Raw genomic sequence first — 23,762 nt, 5'->3', positions numbered from 1 at the left:
ATTTTTGCATCGACTTGATTTGTATTTTATGCATTTATTGTTTTAGTCAACCAAATTGGACTGACTGCCATAAAGGACAGATTTCTTTCATTGAGGGTATTTTTTCCTACACAGGTCAGAAATTACTGGACAGGGGGAGGCAGGAGCCTCATAGCAGGAGGAGAGAGCTAATCATAGCTCAGCTCCTTTGAAGGCCTCCAGTGTGCTCTCAGAGATTTACTGCAGGCAGCTTAGAAGATATTATCTTCCTCCTATGTTCAATACCCCCACCACCATCCACACAGCTTTCACTGTCTTTTTTCACAGATCAGGACGTTTCTATAGAATTTCTACAGACAGGTTTGAAAGAGCTTATGTTTCTCATGTGGATGCAACAGATTGCTGCTAAAATCTAATCTGGATTTGAAGCTCTGTCATTTTTAAGTAAACTTTTTGGCAGGGAAGGGGCTTAGGAAAAAAGGTATCAAAAGACGCTTAAAATAGCCCAAGTGTTTCATGTTTTGTTTCTAACAGTCCAAGTAAAATTGGAAATGTCAAGAGGACGTCAGTAGTGGCTTGTTATGACTTTACATACAAAGCCATTATTTTTAGAAAGTCTTTCAATCTGGTCATTTCATAGAGCAGCCATTTTGACTATGTTTGTCATGATTTTCAGAACTCTGCAATGCAAACTAAGAGCCAATAGTTAAAATAAAAATGTAAAAAGTCTACTAAAGGCAGCTCTCCACAGTGTTCTGACTAGGTGAAGAACATGGTTGCTGTTTTTTCCTCTTTTTGAGACTCTTTTTGTCCGTCTTCATGTCCTTCTGAACCGCAGACTCAAAGGACGCCTTTATCATTTCAGCGTCCCACACTGATGTTACACACTTTGCAGCTGGGATCCTTCTTTGCATTGGCTGTGGTCAGACTCATGAGCTGATGATGTCCACTGATCTGCTCCACTGTGCCACGATCCAAATGCACAGGTTCAGTGAAAAGAATCTCCAGGATGACATCACTGGCGTGGCAGTACAATGGCTCCTCCTCCGGCCTTTCGGGAGCGATGTATGTCAAGAAAGGGTTGGAGGCCAAGTCCAGCATTGGCAGGCGGGTACGACAGAAGGTGTCTCCCTCAGAGCCTACAGGCGCCAGAACCAGCACCACATAGTGGTAAGCTGTGTACATACAGTAGAAGTCTGCAAAGTACAGGCAGATGTTGGGGTTCAGCAGCTGTCCAGCTGGGATCTGGAATCTTAAGGGTCCATATGGAGAGTCGTTTGGGGGCAGCCCTGTATCAAACTCTGTATTGCAGCTGAAAAAAACTCCCTGCAGTTTGCCATTGATTGGAGAGCCATGACTTCCGCTACTGTCTTTCAGTGCCGGGCGCATCAGACCTCCACATTCCCTCCTGTTCAAGAAATGACAAAGACATAAAGATTCGTAGCTGTGAGCAATACTTCACACAACCAAAGGAAAAGAAACTGGCTCTGACCTGACATAATCGAAGTACTCTGGGTGCTGGTTGCGGTAAAAGACGGAGAACTTCAGTAGTCTCCCTGCAGAGCCATTTGCCTTGTCAAGAAGCTGCTGTAGGTGTTCCATTGCATAGTCTGCAAAGATGTTTGATAGTTGTACACAACATCCCAATGGTCATCAATGCCTCCAGTATTTGTCCTGATTATGCTAAGATCGTACCCCCAGTGCAGAACTCCACCACCTGGCTCCACTCTGACACCTGGTAGTCACCGTCTGGTTGTCGGACAGCAGTTTGAACAGCAACACAGTATTCCGTCCGTGGGCTAAGGAACCAGTGTCCCCTTACAGCCATGGGGAGAGGCACTGCCTTGGCCACCAGCTTGGTCGGCACATCCTGGAGGATAAAGCAAGAAAGAGTTGGTGTCAGGAACTGGATTTTGGTCCATTAAACAAATTTACATAAGAAATACGGCCTTACACCCGGGCGGATGTCACCAGGATACATCTAATCACATTAACTGCTTTGTTTTGGTCAGTGTCTCCAAGTAGCAGCAAATAATTACAACTCTGCGCTCAGATGTCCATGACAACACCTCAGATACTAGTTTGTTTGTGCCACTTTGTGTCAAAGCGGAGGAAGCTTGCTACACTACTCAATACCTTGACTCAATAAGCACATTCTCAGTTTCTGAACACAGACTGCTTCATCCGGTCATTATTTCCAAAAATTGTTGTGCATCTGCAGAAAAAAACATTTTAATTTGCTCTATTTCTTGGTTGGCTACACAAACTGCGTTTAGTTCTAGTCCTGTTATTAGGGTTAAAAGTACAAATTTGTGTATGTTGAATGCTTTGAGTGATGCAGACAGAGAGCTGGTATCAGTAGTACAAATACTTGATTATCCTCACAGCTACAAACTTCGAAACAGTCATGAACTAGAACAGGCTAACTGCTAAAAATTGTTTTTTTTATCATTTTACAAAACACAATTTTTTGCTTTCTGTTTAATTGTGACTTTGATGATGTACACTGGAACTGACTAACTTCAAAACTGTATTGTGCAGCTGTTGAATTTGTCAGCTTTGATACACTTTAAAAATAAGCAATAATCCAGTGAGTCACGGGCCTGGAGCTGTTTACTGCACACACTTTTGCTTTTTGGTCATATTGGAAGTGACTGAAAGGGCGCAACTGTCCTCTATTCAGACCAACACAGAATATCATAAAGCAGCCATCCTGCTAACCTTCTGTTAAACCAAATGTAAACATTTTACCAGTTGGGTACATGACGCGGGAACAAAAATCACAGCACCGATCAGATCCTTTGCAGGGTTAAAATGACACACGAGATCATGCAGTACAGTAGAGACAGACCCTGTGTTTAAAGCGGTTGTGGTCTCTGCTTTCTTTGCGACTCAGGTCAATGAAGAAGTGTGTGGCCTTCTCAGTGTCTTCTGGGGTCATGTCCCACATGATGCGAAAGGAGTCGCAGGTCACCTCACAGATCTGAATATTGCAAGGAGTGGAAAGAGGGGTGTCCATGTCTGCCATCTGCCATTAGAACAATACAGAAAAGTACATTATTACACTATATTAGAGTGTAGTATCTCTGTTAAATGTGGATACATTTAGCCAAGTTATGGCAAAACATATCAGCAATGAAAACCATGGGTGAACTCCTCTAAGAGTACATCACATTTAGGGATTCTACTGCTGATTTGTTTTCGTCTGTCTCAATCTTTTTATTTCTCTTTCCATTCTAAATTGACATCTCTTGTTACACAACTTAAAATGCTCCCAGCTGTGTGAATAGGCTCAGATTTTTCAACATGGGTCACAATCTACCAAATAAAGACACATTTTGCAACATCGCTCTGATTCCTCCATTGATTTTTAACAGGGGGCACACACAAACATTTCTCCATTCTTAGACAGCAACTAACACAGGAGGATTAAAGAAGTGTTCTTGAAAAATAGTTGGGTTAATGATGTAGCCGTTTTTAAATTTAGACAGCAGTGCAGCTTGTGTACAATCCTGTCTCTTTGGTTGCCTCTTAGCGGTCGGATGCAGGTGGATGCAAACAGATCCATGCAGACCTGACTGTGATCTGTTTTTCAGCACTACCTTATTTCAAGAAATGTCATTTTTCTGCCTTTTATCCGTGTTGCCACTTAGTTTTCCCCACATTTGGCCCAGATTCCTCATCAATTCTGCCAAATTTTGCTTGACATATTCCTCCATCTGGAGTTTGTATCAGCATTCAACTCCTTTAGTACAGCTTACAAAAGCATTTTCTTCTCTTTGTTGAAGTTTAATCTAACATCTGTAAACCCTAGCAGAATTAATTGGCTCTTATTAAAAGCACCCTTGGGGTGAAAATACGCCTAATCATAATTGTGGCTAAAAATGTCACACTCAATTTTGTGCTTCATATGATCCCACACATGCCAGTTGTGGAGTGGAATCATTATGATGTGGCTGGCTCTGCTCAAGTGCCCTGCAGTCAGGAAGATGGACAGACTTCGCCCTCATATTAAAGGCCGTGAACTGTGAAATTTAGCTCGTTCGAGCTGGAACTGGGCAGGAGGAGATGTTGCCTGAGACACGTGTGTCTCCATGAGTCTGTTTTCCAGCTGCTGCTGCTCTCATTTCTAACCACCGTGCCTTATCCAGCGATAGAAACTGGGGCAAGAAGAGATTCTCACGGGATGAGTGATCAAAGCACCACGCCTCTGAGTGTGCATCACTTTGGTTTGAATACCAGTGAGCACAGTTCAAACCCAGGTTTTGAAACCATTTGTCCAGTTCCACCGCCTTAGTTAAGACATCTATCTAAATAAAGAAAATGGAGTTTGTCCCTGGTTTCAATAGACTTCTAATCCGACTGAGGCAGCTGGCTTTAACTGATGATTATGATGAGCTCTCAAATCACAAGGCATAATTTATTAGGTCATACATGCGTTGGGTTCTCTAATCGTTCACCAAAATCACAAGAATCTATCAAAATCAGGAATGAATTTCACATGCATTTTGTACTGTGTGTCTTCGAGGCTTTTACAGGCTTCTACAAAGTCCAATAAGCGAGCAGTAAAAAGAGATCTTTTGTATCTTCAGGAAAGTAGGTGAACCAAACAATTTTATTTCCATAAAAAATCCTTGCATTCTTACATAACTGACACTTCTAGAACAAAAGGTGTGAACAAAGTTGGGTGAAAACACCAAATACTAATTATGAATCCACAGTTCATCTCTTGAAGCTTGCAGAAATGATACATCACAACTTAACAGGAAGGAATCTCACAAACTACATAGATGTGCCTACATTAGTGATATCTTCAGGGCACTTAAAGCATCAATATGCATACTCTTATTTAAAAATGTCTTACTTGTTTGAAGCCAGAGTTTGCAAAGCCAAGACAAACAGCTCCAGTTCCTTATTTTTGCCTTCCTCTTGTCTGCTGGGATGCTGGCGATGACAGATCCCTCAGGAAAACTGATTGGGAGGTGAAACAAACACACACACACACACACTCCTCTCCTCCTCTTCTTCCTTCTTCGTCCCGACTGTTTCTCGCACTCTGCATCACACAAACAGTCTAACCCCACCTCCCCTTTTCCACCCTCCCTCCCCCTCCTCCCAATCTCATTTTTTGCTCCAAGCATTGCATGATGTTTACTTCACTTCTGTGCACCCACAATGGATAAATAAATACCCAGATAAAAAAAAATAAAAACTCCAACCGCCGTGTGACCTTAGTCGGATTTGCACTCAACCTCATCAGCATCACCATTTCGCCAGCCAACCATACACTACCCATCACTTGGCAGTAAATCTGCCCCGAAGTGCAGAATCACTTAGCTGCTTTCATAAATGTCAGCTCTCAAACATGGAGATGCAGTGAGTGCTGGAAGGGAAACACATAGCATAACCATCATGACATACTATGCTGGCTTTTCCAAAAAGATTAATCTCTCAGTATTTTCCTGAGGATTACATGGAACACCATCAAGACCTCAAAAAATATACATGGGCCAACTGTTATGCCATATGGCCTTACTCGACAGGGCTTCCTCCCCCAGCCTATCCCAGAGCGAGCGATACGACACTGTAAGTCCCAAGTAAGCAGATTTTTACCAGCACTCATTGTCAAAACGATGTTGTTGTTGTTGATTTTTTTTTCTCTTGTTGTTCCAGCCTCAAAGGACAACTCAGTGTAGGATTATTTTAAAGATTAAATAAAAGCTCTTTCAGATTTATGGACTAATCGGCTACTGAAAGAATTGATATAAACATGGGAAAGGGTCCAAAGTGAGAGTGTATTCTTTTCAACGACCTATATTACTTGTATTTCAGAAATGGCCATGGTGTGTTGCCATAATTCCACAGACAGTGTGCGGTACTGAAGAGTCTAATTTACTTTCAGTCAGCAGCAGAGAACTGATGCCCTCAGAATGTAATTAAACTGCAATCATCCATCATCAGTCATGGCAATTCCGACTGTTCATGAAATCCTTTCTGCTCTGGAGATGAGTACACACTTTTGTCTTTGAAGAGACCCATTGAAAAGGATACATTGACTCCTTCTGCTTGGCAAATTTTTCATTTTGTGTATATAGAACATAAAAAAACATACATTTTTCTTGCCAAGTTATTCTTAAAAGAAAAAAAATCGTCATTAAACTTGGAGTTTCAAACATCATCTAAACTCTATATCTTGAATTCCCCTTTAATATTTTCTCACACTAAACCATACTCTAATGACATGCAGCTCATAAAAAGGTAACCTAAACTTTCCCTGTTTGATCAAATTGATTTATTTAACTGCATCTATTTATATTTTTCACATATTAAAAACAAATATTTTCTTTGCACTCTGAAGGCCTATTGGATGTTTCCTTTAACAGATTATTTGTATTATTACTATATCACACAGTAGGAACATTCATTACTTATATCACAAACTCTATTTTAATTCCTTAAAAATGTAAAGATGTGAGTTTCCATTTAGAGTTTATATTAGATTTAATCTGTTTAACTGCATGGAAATATTTAATCTTACTGTTTTATTTAACTGCATGCAGTTGTTTGCATAAGGTAGCAAATGGATAGTTCAGTTGGCTCTGTGTAGGACTGGATCATGGGAAACCAGGATCCGCTTCCCAGGGGCCACAATGAACTTGATGCAGTGTGGGCCCTTAGGCAAGACCCTTTGTTGTACTGCGTAACTATGCAGCCACAAGGGGGCCCAAGTCTAGGTTCCCCTGTGCCGGTCCCCAGCTAGGATAAAATACAGGGTTGTGTCAGGAAGATCATCTGGCGCAAAAATCTCTGCAAAGCTACCTGTGAGAATCAGGGAAAGCTGATTCGCTGTCGAGACCCCAGAAGGAATATGCTGAAAGGCGAGAAATATAAAAGCGTGAATGTTGCATAAGACTATTTTGCTGTAAGACAGAAAATAACCAAGGAAACAAGTGCCCAAACAAATGAAATATTTATTATTATTATTATTATTATTATTATTATTATTATTATTATTATTATTATTATTATTATTATTATTATTATTATTATTATTGTTAGTAGTAGTAGTAATATAATCAGTTCCCTTAGCATGTCAGAGGAAAATAACATCTTTAGAAAAAAAAAATTTCCAATCTCGAAATATGCCATATCTTTTGGTTCTTCACATCTGAGACATTTATTTCAAAACATTCAATAACATTAATCCATGCAAAAGATTTTTATGAATCTGACAAAACTTGCAGGAAAACTAATGCACGATATGTCAGAACTCAAAATATAATTTTCATTTAGCTGTTTTAGGAAACATTTGGAAAGACTAGTATAATCGTTTATCTAATCTTATCTTTTTTATGACAGTGAATTTTTTTGGACTGTGGATTCTGAAATAAAACATAAAAATAAAACAAAATAATGTTTCTAAGCATGCGCGTTTTTCTGCGCATGTTTGATCCTCGAGAGCAAGTTGAAGCCAAAGCGGAAGTGTCATGGCGCCGCTAGTGAATGCAGCGGTGGACGAGGCAACAGGATTTTGTTTCTGATATCTGGCAGGTTTTAGGGGGGAAAACTCCGAATAAGGACCACCGAGGACGTGTCGTGTAAGTTTTTGGAGAACTGCAATATGTTAAGACTTCCTCTGGACAGCTTTCGCGTTGTTTGTGATCTATCTTACTAGCCACGTGTTTCTGTAACATTTTTCTTCATTCATCGTATGTAAATACTGGTTGTGTATTTAAATCACTGACAAATATCATTGTAAACACAATTTATTCTCAATGCTTAGACTCGAAAGTTTAAGAAATCATTCCTAATTAATGTCTTGAATTGCTTACGTTCAGAACCACAACAGAGTAAAAAAGATAAAAAGAAAAAGGTTACAGAACGGACTGAAAGTATATTTTTGTTTATCCCGGTATTATTACAAATTACATTAATGTAAACCTCAATAACATTAATTTTAGGTATGGGGTCTAATGATTAATTAATAAAGTGACACATCAAAACAGATTTTGTGGCTGAAACAAGTTGATAATGGATTCAAATCGAACTGTACCATTATAAAATCCTTTCAAAATTATATTAAATTGATAATCGATCTTGGAAAGTACCATTCAGATACATGCTTGGTTTTTTAACTATAGCGTAAAAACGACGTGATGGTGATGTTAGCAAAGAAATGTCAAAGCATCATTCCATTGCAATGTGTGGAAAAACAATTAATTTAGAAAAGACATGTGACCATAATCACAATAGTGTTCAGAAAAACAGCAGAAATCATTGATCGATTTTCTGGTCTTGTTACAAACTAACCAACCTCCAGCTGGCACAGAAACATGCCCTCTTGACTGTGAAGGAATTGAGCGTCCCCGCACAACAAATCAAACATACCCTGTAAGACGCGCATGCTCAATGTGTTTGTTTAGGGAAATAACAGAATTCTTTTTTTTAATTGGACAATTGCAACATACAGAACAAGAGAATGCAACAATTATGCACATATAATGTACAGTAGAATAAACGTGTTACAACATTAAGAAAATTTTAATTATTAGAAGCAATCACAAAAGGCAATAACAAATAAAAATAAATAAATAAAATAAAACTAAACAAAGAAAAAAATAAAATAAAGTTAAAAAAAAATAATAATAAAAAGAGAAAATACGAGAGTAAACTTATATCAGTAGTCCAAAAAATTTACAAATTTCAATTGTTTTTTGAGCTTTTGTATTTTTTGAAGATGAAATTAAGTTTAAATATTGCTGCAGTTCAAGTGACAGAATTTGTGGACATGAAGGGAGGGACACGCAAATCCCCTTTTGTAGCGATGATAAGACACTAAAAATCTTTTCTTTATCTTTTTGCTAATTTTAGTGTCACGTGCTGTTGAGCATTGCTAATTTTCTTGCAAAGATGTATTACAAAAACAAGTGCGTTGATCTTATTTTGCGAGATAACAGCTGGTTCTTTTAAATTTTGGCATAGGGGCCAAAAAAACAAAACAAAAGAACTTCTAGCCTGTAGCTTTACTTTGAAATCCAATGATTGGCGACACACGAGGATGAGGGGCCATAAATAAACGTCACAGCTGAGATCACCTGGTCAGAACACAGTACTTTCTCAGGAAGTTGAGGCAGGCCCTCTTCTTTCAGGAACTGCTGGTCAGGTTTTATAAGGCCAACAATGAGGGTTCAGTTCTAGTGCCGCGCTGTCTGAAGGCACAACAGAGGACAGGAAGACCGTGCAGGAAGTAGTAAGAACAGAGGGGAGGGGGATAGGAAGTGCACTACCAGACTGATTGGGAAAGAGTTGTATTTGGAAAGATGCCACACACCCTGGACATTACGTAACTGTTTTAAAGGCACACGCCAACAGAATCCAGAGTAGTGTTTCACCTGGCAGTAAAATGTGTGCAACCTCCTCATAAAGACATTTGAAAACAATTTTTATGTAATATTTGTGTATTTTCCTTTTAAACATCACCATTGTCTGAGAGAGATGATGATGAGTATTATTGTTGGCCACCAGGTTGGGAGTTTGACATCCCTTTAAAGTTCAGGATGGCGGACTCCGGGGAGTCCAGCAGTCAACGCGTTCCCACTCCTGCAGGCGCCAGCAGCAGCAATGTAGGACTCCAGATGGGGCGTCGACCACCAGCTGGACTCTCTCCTGGACGCCTCCCTTCCATGCGGTCAAGGGACCTCACCCTGGGAGGAGTGAAGAAGGTTAGCATCATACCTCACTCGCCATTTAATCTTTGGGTTAGGAATTGTGTTAGATGAGTTAATCACACCAGATATATTAAGAAACCCTTCTGTAGCTTCTTTTGCCCTACTTGCAATCATGATTTTTTTTTTCTAGATTTCAAAAATAAACAGCTTTTCTTATTACTCATTTATCTTTTTTTTAATTTTATAGAAAACCTTCACACCCAACATCATTGGCCGAAAGGTTAAAGAGGAGTAAGTTGATTTTATTTCTAGGATTGAAAAATGCAGTGAAGAACAAATAAAATTCGTGTAAACTGAAGCTTTAACTGTTTTAAAAAAAAAATTTTTGGTTGCAACAGAGCCAAAGTTGAGACTGATCAAAGGAGAGATCGGAGAGGTGGAGAACGTGGTCGAGGGCCGAGAGACAGAGGCAGGGGCCGAGGTCGCCAAGAGATCATCCAGTCCCATTCTATCTTTGAGCAGGGGCCGGCCGAGATGATGATGAAAAGGAGAGGTGGGGGGCCAGCAGGACTAGCATATGCAGTTTGCTGCTGCAGCTGAACTGCCATTTTTAAAGTTTCAAATGATTTATCCCCCCCCCCCCCCCCCCCCCCCCCTCATAGGTGGATATGAAAGCGAAAGAGATGCTCCAAGCATGGGGCCTTCACCCATCATTAACATTAAAAAGGAGAAGAGGGAGACTGAAGAGGAGACGAAGGAAATTCTGCGCAAGCTGGAGCGGGACAATGTACGTCCATCCTTCTCTTAGTTACAACCATCACAGACTTTCACCAAAAGGCATTTCTCTCTTTTTTTTTCTCGTTCCCCTTCTTGCAGTTTATTGATGACCCCTTCCTAAAGAGTGAGCAGAGGAGTTGCCCTGTCCAGCTCCCCCTTTCTGTGTCAGGATGGGGATTTAGGGAGGAGTTTAGTAAATCTACTGTCAAACTTGAGAAGTCAGAAGAGGGGGATGATCCCATGGAGTCTGGAGTCGTTGGTAACTACAGAAACTTTTATCTGTACAGCTCATTTCTGGCAGTTTTTATAGTTACCCAAAACAGGAAATTGTGTGCATTCATAATATCTGTATTTGAAGTGGCCTTTTTTTTTTGTTATTAAAACGCCACATTATCCTGTCTGCAGTGAAACAAGAGCCAGAGGAAGTGGAGATACAGAAGAGTGAGGCAACATTTAGACCTCCTCCCCTTCCTGAGCCTGAAGTTCTTCCTGATCTGCTTCATAAGTGGAGTCTAAACAAAGGAGAGGAGCTGTTTTTCATTCAGCTGCCTGACTCTCTTCCTGGTCAGCCTCCCACCAAGGAGCACAGACCTGTGAGGACAGAGGTGCAGTCCGAGGATGGACAGTCCGTGCTTCTGAAAACAGAGTCCCAGGTAGGTTTCAGGTGTTCACCTTTCAACTCATGCGATCACATGTGGAAATAGTAATTTAACTGTTTTTCCAACAACAGGAAGAGGAAGCTGAGGACAACAGTTGTAATTTGAAGGATCTGCGAGAGGGTTTGGTGGGAAAGATGCTGGTGCGGAAGTCTGGACGAGTGCAGCTGATACTAGGACAGGTGACACTTGATGTGTCATTAGGAGCGTCGTGCTCTTTCTTACAGGTACTATTGGACTGTACACCTACGAATTCAAGTGCGCACCAAAACAAAACAGCTTTTAGGCATGAAAAATATGCATGCTAATCTATTTCAGAGAATGTGCAAGCTGTAATTATCAGTAAAAGCAAAATATTTTGCTGATGCCATTCAAGAGAAGCTGGATTTTTGGATGCATCACAAAAAATTTGTCCAGAAAAAAAAATTGAAAATGGAGCTTCGTCGTGCTGTTAAACACTTATAATCAATATGACTCTTGCTGCTAATTAGCTGCTAATACCAACATAAATATATTTAATGACATAATTTTTAAGCCCCAACATGCGTTTTTTCCCCTCACTTTTGTCTTTCAGGAGCTGGTATCCATTAATCCAGAGGGGAAAAGCGGAACTCTGACTGTACTTGGAAATATCAAGCACAAAATGGTTTGCTCTCCGGACTTTGAGGCTCTACTACAGAAGAGGGCATGATGCCCAAGCTGCATCTAACAAAGTTTGCTCTGTACCTGTCATGATGTTGACAGGAATGGAATTGAGTCAGGAATGCTGACTGAATTGATTTTCTTGTAGGTTCCTAACACTCAGTAGTGAGGTTGCTGATTTTTGTTTTGCTTTATTTCAGGTTAGTTTCAAGTGTTATTGTACAACAATGTATATAGGTACGGTTTTATTTTGATCTCAATGATTAGATGGTTCAAAAATGGAATTTCATGTCAAGTTTCTTGAAGATTTGCTTAATACATTTCCTGGCAAGAGTGTACATAGATAAAAAGTAAAATGTGATTAAATAAAAGTTTATTTCTATGTTTTCAGTTGTCAAATGTCTTATTAGTTCTGAAATGTTTACATTTATCTGAGTTTGTCCTTTTGGGGATGAAGCCCTGGCTGCGCGTTTGGGGGCTGGAGTCTTGGCTGACGCAATAGTAGCGTTTGGCCACCAGGGGTCAGTGTGGGTGGTATTTTAGTCAGCGGGTTCTGGCTTTGAGGCGCTGATAGTTTCAAACGGAAAGGCTGTAATCTGGAGAGCCGCTGGTTTCCAGCGGGTGGAGTTTGGCTACAGTCCACCAGACAAAGACGCGATGAACGGCGGACGCTTTACTGTACCGGCGCAGCGGTTGCGGTGACTTAAGGTTAGTTAGCGTTCTGTCGTTTAAAACATTTCATTTTTCTTATTTTTGAGTTGAAGAAACGATCATGTACCGGAAGTCACCAGCCCTTGTACTGTACCCACTCAGGAGAGGTCGTCTGTTGGTGTTGGGGTGTTCTTTACGCGGCTGTCCATGGATGAGAGCTGGCGGCTAGCATAGCATAACGAGGAGCGGTGTCTGAATTGACCGTTAGCACTCATGCTAACAATTTATAGGAGTGCAATTCGCTTTGGTACATTTAAGACTCCTCAGGCTAGTAATAGTTCCTCTTTTTCGATTTTTTTTAAAAAAAAATTCTTAAACGTCTTTCTTGTTTAGTTGTTATGGGGTGTTTATTACTGCTGCTAATGCTTGTTAGCATATTGGCGAGGGAACCCCCGCTATGGGAGAGGGGACAAGGATGGAGGCCCTCCAGCTAATGTTCCGCAGGTTCCGCAGCCAGCAGCAGAAACAGTGGGTTAAATCATCAGTTCCGTTATACTATAGAAAAGTTATGTCCGACTCTAAATATATAAAAATAAATGGCTTTTGTCTTCTACTTACGCTTTAGTTTAAACGCGCAAACAGACATGACGTTTTCTATTTAGCGTTAAAGTTAATCTTCTATCTAGAATAATTTAGTTTTAAAGTCGGTCCTGATTGTTCCATAATCCTGTACTTTTCCAGGTCAGAGTGATGCCGGAACACAGACCACAGAGGGACAGCCACCTGCTCTGCCGAGTTTGTTTTTGTTATCATTGTTGACATCTGTCATCGGCGGGACGCCTCCACCATATAGGACAACAGAGAGCGCTCTCCCCACACCTTTATTTTTCTTTATTTACTTTTTTTTTTAGTGCAGCTCAGCCAAAACTCATTTGTTGAAATGAGATCATCTCCAGAATCCCGTTCATTATGAAGCTAATGCTCTTCCTGTAACACGTCCGGGAGATCAAGATGGCCACATCTCCATTCAGTGTGAGGAGAAGCTCCATTCCTTAGTTACTCCGATGAAGGCTCTTTTGTGACACAAGAATCAGGGACTCTGAGGACCAGGAGCCAGAGACTTTTACTACCCCCCCAACCCAAGCCTTTTTGATGTAAATTTAAAGGACCTGAAGCATAATCCTTCCTGGGCTTTCAAGATGGACCTCTTCTTCAACCCTTTTGATAACTTGGTGTGTGTCCTGCTTGGCATCTCCTTCACCGTGTGGTTCACCATGCTACTGGTCTTCATTATTGTGCCTGCTATTTTTGGCGTGTCCTTTGGAATCCGCCGCCTTTACATGAAAACTCTCTTAAAGATCTTTGAGGTGAGTGAAACGTCAAAACTAACTATACACAAAAAGTGTCTTGATGCTGCTGCGCTTTAACTGAAAAGCATTTTTTTTTTAGACAAAATACTGTTTTGTTTCTTAAATTTTTTTTAAAAAGGAAACATTTTGATTGAATAATGAAGGAAGCACATCTGTCCGGCTGATAGCTGAAGGCAGCTGCTGCTTCTAATGTTTGTTCTGGTTGTTTGTTAACCGACAAAAGCAGAACAACATCCCACCTGCTGCTTGCTTTCCCACCGGAACAGCCTATAAGCATTGCCAGTAACTTGGTTATAACAGAGGCCCCCTATATCTTTGCAGTTGTCTGTCTCATATGTCAAAACAGTTCAATCTAGCATTTTTCCCTTGTTTTCTTCGTGGCACACCTTTTGAAAAAAAAACACGTTCTTCAAAGATCAGGTCTTCTGTCAGAAATGAATCGACAAGCGGGATAAATGTGCAGTGCTGTTGGCAGCTGATTGCATTCTCTGCTGTGAGATTTTTAGAGGAACAGACCTAAAGTGCTGGAGCACTGTGGAGTTATGTCTAACGATAACATATGGTCTCTAATTGTCTCCATTTTCCTGTTAAACAAAAGTCTTTGCCTCTTTGTAGTTGTTGTGAACAAGTTAGTCTTTCACATGCAGCTTATAAGTATCCGTTTTAAATTGTATTTTTATTTTGTCTCATTTGCTCCAAAAACTCTTTAATTGTTGCATTTTTAGAGAATGACTGAGTCATACTGCTTGCTTATGATTTAGCAACAGCTCTTTACTGCAAACCATAAAGACTGTTGGCAAACAGCTTTTCATGTTTAAAATTGGCTAACAGTCAAATCACATGACACAAATAAGACCTGATACAGTTTGAATTGTGCATATATACACTTTTTTTTCTATTTAAATATTTTTGAAATGTCTTTTTTTTTTTCACCGAAAAATATTTTTGCTGTTGTCAACTTAACAGGACAATTTGGTGTTTCTCAGAGTGACTAGCAAAGCCGCCAATACTCAACCTTCTTGAAATTTTTTTAATATATTTATTTTTTTATAGCTCCCCCAGGCTAATTCTGTTCTTGACAGTTGCAGACCTCCTTGTCTAGTGCTGCTCCTGCTAGAATTAGTCATTGTGTTGTGTCAGCCTATTGCATTTGGTTCACAGTTTCCTCTGTGCTCAGTGTGTGTGTGTGTGTGTGTGTGTGTGTGTGTGTGTGTAGGTGTGTGTGTGTGTGTGTGTGTGTGTGTGTGTGTTTGCATATTCAGATCCATACCTTCATTATTGTCAGTGTTGTCTTGCTTCTAGAAGACTAGTTTGTCTTTTATCCTGATTTGGTTTCATTTGCAAATCCGAAGTTTGACTTTTTCATGACTGACAAATCAACTGGTATGTTTTGTAAAGTTTTAAACAATAACAGTAATCAATAAAAAGAATAAATAACAGTAATTAACTATCAAATCTTTTAGTTGTAGGCTTAGAATGAGCTTTGTTTCCAAATACAAATTGTCTCCAAGTTCCTCTTGACGGTTCAAAATGTTATCCACATGTGATGTTGCATTAAAGGCTTTCAACTGGACTTTTTCAAAGGCTAACATAACATTTCTAAAGGTTTTTTTTAGTCTTAAAAAGGCAATTTTTAACCCTTTATGACTTTAAATAATTTTTATTCAATTCCTACGATGTCCCTGTTCTGTGTTGTTTAATAAAAAGTCAGCTTTTGTTGTATTTCTTCCAGTGGGCCACACTTAGGATAGAGAGAGGAGCCAAAGAAAAAAATCACCCTCTGTACAAACCATACTCAAATGGTAAGAAATACTATTGCAGCTGTGTTCCTGTAAATGTGTGTTCCTTTTCAAGTTTATATTACTGATACTCCATCTGTCTGCACTGCTTTAGCCATCATTGCCAAGGAGCCTACCTCACTGGAGGAGGAGATCAAGGAGATCCGGCGCAGCGGCAGTAACAAAGACTTGGGCTCCACCCCAGAGTTTGAGATGTCGGACATCTTTTATTTTGCTCGGCGAGGAGTGGAGAGCATTATGGACGACGAGGTGACCAAGCGGTTTTCCGCTGAGGAGCTGGAGTCTTGGAATCTGCTGACACGTAGCAACAATAACTTCCAATATATCAGCCTGCGGCTGACCGTCCTGTGGGGGCTGGGTGTCCTCATACGCTATGGCTTTCTGCTGCCTCTCAGGTAATGAACACACTTCCAGCGGCTTATGAAAAGCAGCACAATTTCTTTAATCTGGAACATAGAATTCCAAGGATCAAACTAAAAACCTCCAATAGTTTTCTCATCAAAGCTTTAATTTAAAAACATATATTCAGTGTAAAAGAAGGAGCATAACTCTGCAGTATACTATGATGCACTATTCGTGATTTGGAAAGCTTTACAATAGTTGCCAGTCTTCCCTGGAGTGGGTGTTCCAACAGGTTCACCCTGAGGTTAAACTGAAAACACACACAGAGCTCGTGGGAAAAAAAAGAGCTCCAGCTGAACTCCTTCACCCCTCAGTCAACATTTTTTACCTTAGTGTTAGTAAAGTAATCGGACAAAGAGCACAAATTCAATTTGTTTAGACGTTTTCAAAAGAAGGCTTCAAATACGTGTTTCTTTAGGAGATCCAACCAAACAGATCTAGACTTTTTTGAACATCTTTTTTTTATGTCTGAAAAAGTGGAAGTTCAATAATGTGGAACACAAGTTTTTTGCATAAAAAATAAACACTTAATAAACTCAGGGCTCCAGCATAAGCAGCTTAAACCAGCTATCAGTTATGACAGTGAAGGAATGATTATTTGGGTCAGTTTTGAACCCAAGTACTGGATCAAGTGGATGCATCAGCCAAGAGTTTGTCTTTTACCCAAATCTGTTTTGTTTCAATGTAATTCTGCCTTTCTGAAGGAGGATGGTCTGTATGTAACACTTCAGTAAATCTACAAGGCTTGAGGTCAAATGAGGAAAAACGTTTTGATGGTTAAAGTCCAGACAAAATGTCAAAGACAAAGCTCCCAGTGAATTAAATCATGATGTGAAATCCATCACAGACAAAACCTACCGAACTTACTTCAAGTCATTTTTGGCAATGTTCCTCACACAGTCTTCTTTGTTGTGCTTAGTTTTGGTCATGATGGTGTACTGCATCATGTGATGCTATTTTCATGTATGATATAACTAAGGGAGTTGTATGAACACTCACCTGAAAAAGACAGTTTGCTGTTCATATTTAGATGTGATCCTTTTTTTTAAAGAAACTTATAGGGAAATTGGATTTTAGATTGTAATTTAATGGGTGTTTAGCTGCCCAGGGCTGTGTGATGTGTTTGCCTTGTGTTGGAGTTTGGACATTTTCTATAATCTGTGTCATGGTGTGGGTACATGAGATGAGAGACGGCGAGACCATGACTGAGCGTCAGGCTTGGTTTGCTTAAGTCTCCTTTAAAGCGAGGGAATGAGTCTGATCACTGCTGAACATTCTTATCGCCTCCTGTGCAGCTATAAAAGATTTTCCTTACATGTTTAATACTGACTTTGCTCAGACCACTTCATGAAACCTTCCCCTCCACCATACAGTACTTTCCTAATCCTCTCTAAATGTAATCAGCACCTTCTGCAGTCCCGCGACATTGGTGCATTCAGATTAAGTCGACCTGTTGGCTTCACAGGCTCCTCTGCAGATTATACAGATTAATAGGGTGATGGTAGGAAATAAATGAACTAATGATACTTTAAAATAAGAAAGTTTTTTGGTCTGCATTTTCTGCATCATAACATTTATCTTCCTAGCGTGGATGAGGTGTTGGTTTTTGTATTTGAAGTGGGGTGTAAGCCTGTTTTCTCCACCAGGGTAACCCTGGCCTTCACAGGTGTTGGCCTCCTTGTGTTCCTCACTTCTGTAGTTGGTCTGCTGCCAAACGGCAGGTGAGACAAAGAACATCTTCAACCTGAGCCAAATGATGAGCCCAGACCTGCATATGTAACCCTTCTGTTTAATATTCTGTCTTACAGGATGAAAGGTTTCCTCAGTGAAAAAGTCCATTTGATGTGCTACAGAATATGTGTTAGAGCTCTCACTGCCATTATAACCTATCACGACAGGTATGTACCCAAAACTGTCTGCCTTCCAAAGCTACATGCAGTTTTTCTTTTAAAGTCTAAAAACATGCGCTCAACTGATTTAATGGGCTTTGATTAAATCAATGTCGTAGTTTAAACACATTTATCGTACATCACCTAAAACCATATTAATGTTAAATGCTGTGACTTCACTCTCCCATGAAACTCCAGGTCCTAATGCTCACCCCCAGAGTTACACTGATTCTACACCCAGCTGTCTAAACTAGGTCCTACTGGTTCATAGTTCTGCTGGAGCAGTGCATTCCTTTTAGGAACTACATCTGTCAGATGTTTTTTTTCTAAAACCTTCTCATTTGACCTCCATAGGGGTTTCATGTTGGTGGAGTGAGCAGAACACATCAGAACAATACACTTCAGACCTTCAACAACCCTTAGAACTAGTCTTTTACTCGTAGATTTCTCCTTCACAAATACCGGAACTGTTCCTGACTCGCAGAACATGAGCACTTGACAAGAGTTTGGAAGGAAAGCCGACAAGAAAAATAATTGGTTTTAAAGTTCAAGGAAAGAAACATAGGAAATATAAAAATATTGAATCGCAAGCCTGGGTAAAAAACAAAAAAACACTTTTAACTCAATCAAACCTAAAACATATATTTGTCAAAATCATGAATGCATTTACCTCGAATTTGAAGCAATTCCTGAATTTTTTACAGGAAAAAACAGCTATCAGCTAGTTTCAAAAGTTTTACCTTTGATCAGTTTATAACACAAGTTATGAAAAGTTTGTTATGTAAATATGTAAAATATGAGATAAATTATTAATGTAATGTAAAAATAATTATGTTTTTGTTCAAAGTAAATTAACATAATAAATTATAAAATTATACTTGGGATTTTCAATCAAACTTAATCAAGAACTTCAGAATAAAAAGCAAACAAGTTCATTCATATTTTGGCAGTGATACTCAGTCCTTACTTAAAACTGGGCAAGTGAACATTATTGGGCAGGAGCACAATAGCTGAGCCTTAAGTGTTCATTTCAACAGCTGGCTTGAGTGTAGATAAAACACAAAATCATGTGTCACAAATGTGTCTGCTGTCTTTTTCCAAAGCAAGGAAACATTTCCCTTAGTGGGACAGGAATTGCAGCTGAATAAAGGGCAGAGATTTGATCAAGACTATGACACATCTCATACGGAAGAGGAAGCTAATCCTTTGTGTTTTTTTTAAGGGCACTGCAGGCTTAACTGAAGGAAAACTCTTTTGCAAATGAGGATTAAAAACTGTTGATTAAGGGCGGGGGGGGGGGGGGGTTGCTGTGCTAATACATTTGTTCTACCCCCAAAAATTGGATCATGGCTTTATTAAAAAGTGGACTCAGTACTTGCTGGCCTTTGCAGTCTTAGTGGAAGCTGTGTTATCCTAATTGGCTTCATTGGTGACATGAGTGAAGCTGTGGATCTGGGGCATGTCTGCTAGCTGTGTACAGAGATTGCCTGTGCATTTACCTTCATTATGTTATAATTACCGTCATGCATGCTATAATTACAAGAATTGTTGCTAAGTGTTGTTTAATTTATGCTGAGGGGACTGTTTTAGTAACCTGCGCTATTTGTGAATCATCATCTTATCTCCTTTTTGATGAACTTGCATTTTAAAGCGAGAGCTTTGACATTCTATTACTGCTGCTCTGTTGTTTTAATGCAGTTTAATGCTGTTTTAATGATAAAGCATTTAAAGCACCATTGTCATTTTGAGGAAAAAATGACTGAACACTTTTTCTTCTGCAGAAATCTGTTCTCCTTGTATTAGCATTACCACTTTTTTTCTATAATTTAAGGATTTGTTTAGTGAGGTTTAGATTTCAGCAGAGGAAAGGCGGAAAATAGGCTCTGTAAACACTTTGTGTCTGTGTCAGATTGTCTTCTTTTTTTTTGATTCATTGTAACATTCCTGAAAACTCTTTTCATGGAAGGAGACGTTATTCTGCATCTGAACCGTGAATGAACACGTTGAGCCTCCTGCTGCTGTTCAACATGTTAGTCATGAAATAATGAGCTTCTGTGTCCAAAGGTACAATGACATTGATCAGTGCTCTTAAATCAAACCAGTATATCTTTACTAGGCTTTATATGGCATGATCACTTGTAGGATGTTCCTCCTAAGACATGTAGCACTAAAAATAAAACCCTGACATAGGAAGTGTCGTGCTCTCTTTTTCAGATTGTAACCTTATCTTTGGAAGCTGGACACACTGCATTCAAGTCCTTTCTTAGCAGGGGAGAGTCGTTATCCCAGATACTACGGTTCAATTACTAAGCTAAAGTGAGGCAGTGGACCAGAGCTCATTCAGTTTGGAATTAGCATAAATAAAACTAATTTGACCATTTTTTTTAATATTCTCCACACTGACTGCATTTTCTTCTATCACCCTTAACAACTTTTCAAAGTGGATGTGCTGTTGATCGTTACATTTTCTGACCTATTTCAGTGAGAATAAACCTAAGAATGGAGGAATCTGTGTTGCTAACCACACCTCACCCATCGATGTCATCATCCTGGCCAGTGATGGTTGCTATGCCATGGTAACTATAACATTTTGAGGCTAGCTATTTAAAAGAACAACCTATCTTTACTACAGATATCCATCTTTTTTACATAGATGCGTTATTTGTTTGTGTTGTTAGGTCGGCCAAATTCACGGTGGGTTGATGGGAGTCATTCAGCGGTCCATGGTCAAAGCATGCCCTCATGTTTGGTTTGAGCGCTCCGAAGTGAAAGACAGACATCTAGTGGCTAAAAGGTAATATTGCAGATTGTGTTCAAATGCACTTGTCTACAAATTTCCAATGCTGAGCTAACAGCAGAACTATTTACTTCATGGATCACAGATTGAGCGACCATGTCCAAGATAAATCTAAACTGCCGATACTTATTTTTCCAGAAGGTATGATTTCTAAAAAAACAAAAAAGGCGTTGAAGTTTCGACTTGAATCAAAGTTTTGTTTAAAGATCATTGTTTAATGATTTGAACTCCTCAGGGACCTGCATAAACAACACGTCTGTTATGATGTTCAAAAAGGGCAGCTTTGAAATCGGAGCCACAGTCTACCCTGTAGCCATTAAGGTATGAGCTCTTGTCTGCTCCCCTTTTGGAAAAAAAGGACTTTGTAAATGTCATTAAAAGTAGCTATGATGACTTCTTAGGTTTTTTCTATTATCAGACACGGTTTTGTCAAAACACAACCATATCTGATAATAGAAAAAACCTAAAAAGTCAGTAATAATACAGACACTTTGTACTTTATTGAACTAGTAGCTATGATGATTAAACACTTAGATGTCTTTCTTGCAGTATGATCCTCGGTTTGGAGATGCATTCTGGAACAGCAGCAAGTTTGGAATGGTCAACTACCTTTTACGAATGATGAGTAGTTGGGCCATTGTCTGCAGCGTGTGGTATCTTCCTCCAATGTCCAGAGAGGTCAGACTTCAATTTTACTTTATGATTATTAGCTCGTTGTTTTTGTTGTTTAGAAAAGCTGTTATTTAAACTGTATTTATCCAAATTATTTTGGATCAAGTCACACCACAAATCAAAAATCCAAAAGTGGCGTGCATAGATTTAACTAATTTAACTATAAAGATCTCTTGTTTATTTCTATTATTTCTGCTTTTAACTTTCATTTTTCCTATCTGTTGTAAAGCTCCATTTAAATTGTTTATGTCCATCAGGAGGGTGAGGACGCTGTGCAGTTTGCCAATCGGGTGAAAGCAGCTATAGCCAGACAAGGCGGCCTGGTTGACTTGCTGTGGTACGATTTTAATCCCACTCACTCATTGCAGAAAAATCTCTCCTGCACTAATGACCTTCTATAAAGAACTTCTCTAAAAGATGCCGAGAGATCACTGAAGTCTATAGAGTCAGTTTGAATGGACGTCAGTAAAACAAACCTTTTTCAAGTTGACGCATCAGGTTTTTAGAGATATGGAATAGCTACACAAGTCACAGTAAAAGTTGTGATCTCCTGGGCGTTCAACTACAGACCTCGACCAGCTGCTTGTTTCCGGACATCGCAGTTTTACTAGCTCATAGTTACCTGGAGCAGGTGTGTTCCACCATTCAGAAGCTGTAGTGTCAGGTTGTTTGGAAAAGACGCAGATTGGTGGCCCTCAAGGCCTGGAGTTAAACCGCCCTACATCTTCCAGTCAACTGTATTAGTATTTTGCTATAGGTTTGTACAGACTGTTGGTAGAAGAAAAGTAATATCTTTTAAGTAAACTTTTATTTTAAATCTGAGAACTGTATGTTTTCTTTGTTGATTTTCTCCAAGGTTACCAAGTTGTATCAGTTGGTGTGTGTTAGTATCTAGCTCATCTAAAATGGTTGTAGTGTATTCTGTCTCCGTTTCATTGCTGGTTAGGAGATGACTAGTTGTGACCTGCGTTCTGACGGAACCTAAACTCTTGCAGGGACGGCGGATTAAAACGTGCCAAGGTAAAAGATACCTTCAAAGAAGAGCAACAGAAACTGTACAGTAAAATGCTGGTGGGCACCCAAGAGGATCGGAGCCGGTCCTGAGGAGCTTCAGTGGAAGTGGACTGTTCACCGACCCGACTGCATTTGCACCTCTGACGAAATTGGTCGTCAGCACTGGGCCCTGCTGTTGGAGCGGCTGGGCTGGAAAGTTCTCCCTGACCGCACCAGCTCTTCATTCAGCGTTCTCGGCCGTGCATCAGCCGGGCATGTTGCGTTGCATTGGTGTAAGGGGGTCTGGTGCCGCCTTTGAACTAGCTTGACACAAGCATCTACTACATCAGACATGAAACAATGGAGTGCACATAGAAAGTCTTCCTTGACACCGGTCTTTTAAGGAAAAACGTGTATGATCATCTTCGACATTCAATCCCTCTGTTTTATAGTTTCAACATTTTCAAATGTTGGTTTCATATTGTGGTTTAACTTAAAGATCAGGTTTTATTCGAGAGCTCTTATTGGTCATTGGTATAGTTTGTTCTATACCTAGAACATGTTGCCGTTATTTATTTGTATGTACTAAGCCTAACTGGCTTGTACCAAGACTTTGAGCAATGCTTTTGTTACATTTCATATATTTTTAGGATTTTCATGGGAAAACGTTTGCTTTTGTAGATTTGGGTTTTACATAAGTATAGCCATCATTGGAGTTGCTTAGCAGAAAAGCTCCTATCTTGTTTGTGGTTTCCATTGAATGTTTAAAGTCCTGACATTATGAAGTGGAAACTGCTGTCACCAGGATGCAGGTGTATTGGTTTGAAGCAGATTCTCCTGTTCCAGGCAAGAGAGCAGTGGGACTGATAATAATGAGGTGAATAATCCTCTCATTAGACCTTTCAATTGGACAGTTTTGCACCGTTTCTTAAGCTCATAGCACATGGTTGGCTTCTTGTAGAAACCTAACACCAGCTGATGCCTATTTAAACTCATCCTTCCAAACTGCTGGTTTTGGCCACCCGCTTCTGCAATTAACATCATTTTTCATTCATGCTAAAAGAACTCTGAAAGCTTTTATTTTTCCTTCTGTTTTTACTTAGCAGCTTTAAGCTCTGAGAGAAACTGCCGCTGATCTGCAAATGGTAGCCCTCCTCCATGTTTGTCCTGGAGATGCTCGTTTAATTTGTTTTCTGTTATCAGGGAAACTCACTCAGACTGTCAAATCAGTCTGTGAAAATAAACGTACACAAATGTGAAAAAATAGTGGCTACCTCTGACTCCATTCGCCAAAGTGCCAATGTCGTAATGACCATAAATATCTGCGGATTTTGTGAAAGAGACACTCATTCATGTTTGACTGGAGAAATGGACAAAGATAACTGCAGGTAAATATATAACAAGCAACATTTTAACATTTATTTACCAAAAGATTAATCCAAAATGCTTCACTAGCAAGTGATGACA

At 39.7% G+C, this 23,762-nt stretch overlaps 3 protein-coding genes across 5 annotated transcripts; 2 read left to right on the top strand and 1 right to left on the bottom strand.

Annotated features, from left to right (window-relative positions):
- Window positions 1-14: 14 nt before the first annotated feature.
- phyhip (phytanoyl-CoA 2-hydroxylase interacting protein) lies at window positions 15-5,038 on the bottom strand. Of its 2 annotated transcripts, XM_023958565.1 has the most exons (5): window positions 4,844-5,038; window positions 2,831-3,007; window positions 1,675-1,849; window positions 1,472-1,589; window positions 15-1,387 (listed from the first exon to the last, which is right to left on the bottom strand). In XM_023958565.1, the coding sequence occupies exons 2-5, from the start codon at window positions 3,005-3,007 to the stop codon at window positions 841-843; spliced, it is 1,017 nt and encodes a 338-aa protein (XP_023814333.1). In that variant the 5' UTR covers window positions 4,844-5,038; the 3' UTR covers window positions 15-840. The 2 variants fall into 2 exon arrangements, with proteins under 2 accessions (XP_023814333.1, XP_004072541.1); XM_004072493.3 differs by lacking the exon at window positions 4,844-5,038 and having other exon boundaries at window positions 2,831-3,327.
- Window positions 5,039-7,457: 2,419 nt separating this feature from the next.
- polr3d (RNA polymerase III subunit D) lies at window positions 7,458-12,108 on the top strand. The gene is made up of 9 exons (XM_023958564.1): window positions 7,458-7,577; window positions 9,505-9,701; window positions 9,895-9,938; window positions 10,046-10,200; window positions 10,310-10,434; window positions 10,524-10,683; window positions 10,830-11,077; window positions 11,155-11,307; window positions 11,655-12,108. The coding sequence occupies exons 2-9, from the start codon at window positions 9,537-9,539 to the stop codon at window positions 11,769-11,771; spliced, it is 1,167 nt and encodes a 388-aa protein (XP_023814332.1). The 5' UTR covers window positions 7,458-7,577; window positions 9,505-9,536; the 3' UTR covers window positions 11,772-12,108.
- A 157-nt stretch (window positions 12,109-12,265) lies between these two features.
- gpat4 (glycerol-3-phosphate acyltransferase 4) lies at window positions 12,266-23,559 on the top strand. Of its 2 annotated transcripts, none has more exons than XM_004072492.4 (13): window positions 12,266-12,430; window positions 13,115-13,740; window positions 15,476-15,545; window positions 15,637-15,937; window positions 17,591-17,665; window positions 17,753-17,842; window positions 20,316-20,409; window positions 20,512-20,627; window positions 20,716-20,771; window positions 20,866-20,951; window positions 21,180-21,308; window positions 21,560-21,639; window positions 22,298-23,559. In XM_004072492.4, exons 2-13 carry the CDS (start codon window positions 13,573-13,575, stop codon window positions 22,404-22,406), a joined length of 1,374 nt encoding a protein of 457 aa, XP_004072540.1. In that variant the 5' UTR covers window positions 12,266-12,430; window positions 13,115-13,572; the 3' UTR covers window positions 22,407-23,559. The 2 variants fall into 2 exon arrangements, with proteins under 2 accessions (XP_004072540.1, XP_020561712.1); XM_020706053.2 differs by lacking the exon at window positions 12,266-12,430 and adding an exon at window positions 12,821-12,901 and having other exon boundaries at window positions 22,298-22,537.
- Window positions 23,560-23,762: the final 203 nt, after the last annotated feature.

This window comes from Oryzias latipes, chromosome 9 (genome assembly GCF_002234675.1).
Source record: "Oryzias latipes chromosome 9, ASM223467v1".
NCBI classification, from domain to species: Eukaryota; Metazoa; Chordata; class Actinopteri; order Beloniformes; family Adrianichthyidae; genus Oryzias; species Oryzias latipes.
Note: the sequence above shows the minus strand (reverse complement) of the source record. Positions and strands in the feature narration are given on the sequence as shown.

Excerpts from the sequence above, each read along its gene's own strand:
- phyhip (XM_023958565.1), bottom strand. The coding sequence starts at position 3,007 with ATGGCAGACATGGACACCCCTCTTTCCACTCCTTGCAATATTCAGATC. Across the intron at positions 1,590-1,674 it reads GGTGGAGTTCTGCACTGGGG|ACTATGCAATGGAACACCTA; the intron begins GTACGATCTTAG and ends ACATCTTTGCAG. Across the intron at positions 1,388-1,471 it reads GAGTACTTCGATTATGTCAG|GAGGGAATGTGGAGGTCTGA; the intron begins GTCAGAGCCAGT and ends TTTCTTGAACAG.
- polr3d (XM_023958564.1), top strand. The coding sequence starts at position 9,537 with ATGGCGGACTCCGGGGAGTCCAGCAGTCAACGCGTTCCCACTCCTGCA. Across the intron at positions 9,702-9,894 it reads CCCTGGGAGGAGTGAAGAAG|AAAACCTTCACACCCAACAT; the intron begins GTTAGCATCATA and ends TTAATTTTATAG. Across the intron at positions 11,308-11,654 it reads CGTCGTGCTCTTTCTTACAG|GAGCTGGTATCCATTAATCC; the intron begins GTACTATTGGAC and ends TTTGTCTTTCAG.
- gpat4 (XM_004072492.4), top strand. The coding sequence starts at position 13,573 with ATGGACCTCTTCTTCAACCCTTTTGATAACTTGGTGTGTGTCCTGCTT. Across the intron at positions 15,938-17,590 it reads GGCTTTCTGCTGCCTCTCAG|GGTAACCCTGGCCTTCACAG; the intron begins GTAATGAACACA and ends TTTCTCCACCAG. Across the intron at positions 20,628-20,715 it reads AGACATCTAGTGGCTAAAAG|ATTGAGCGACCATGTCCAAG; the intron begins GTAATATTGCAG and ends CATGGATCACAG.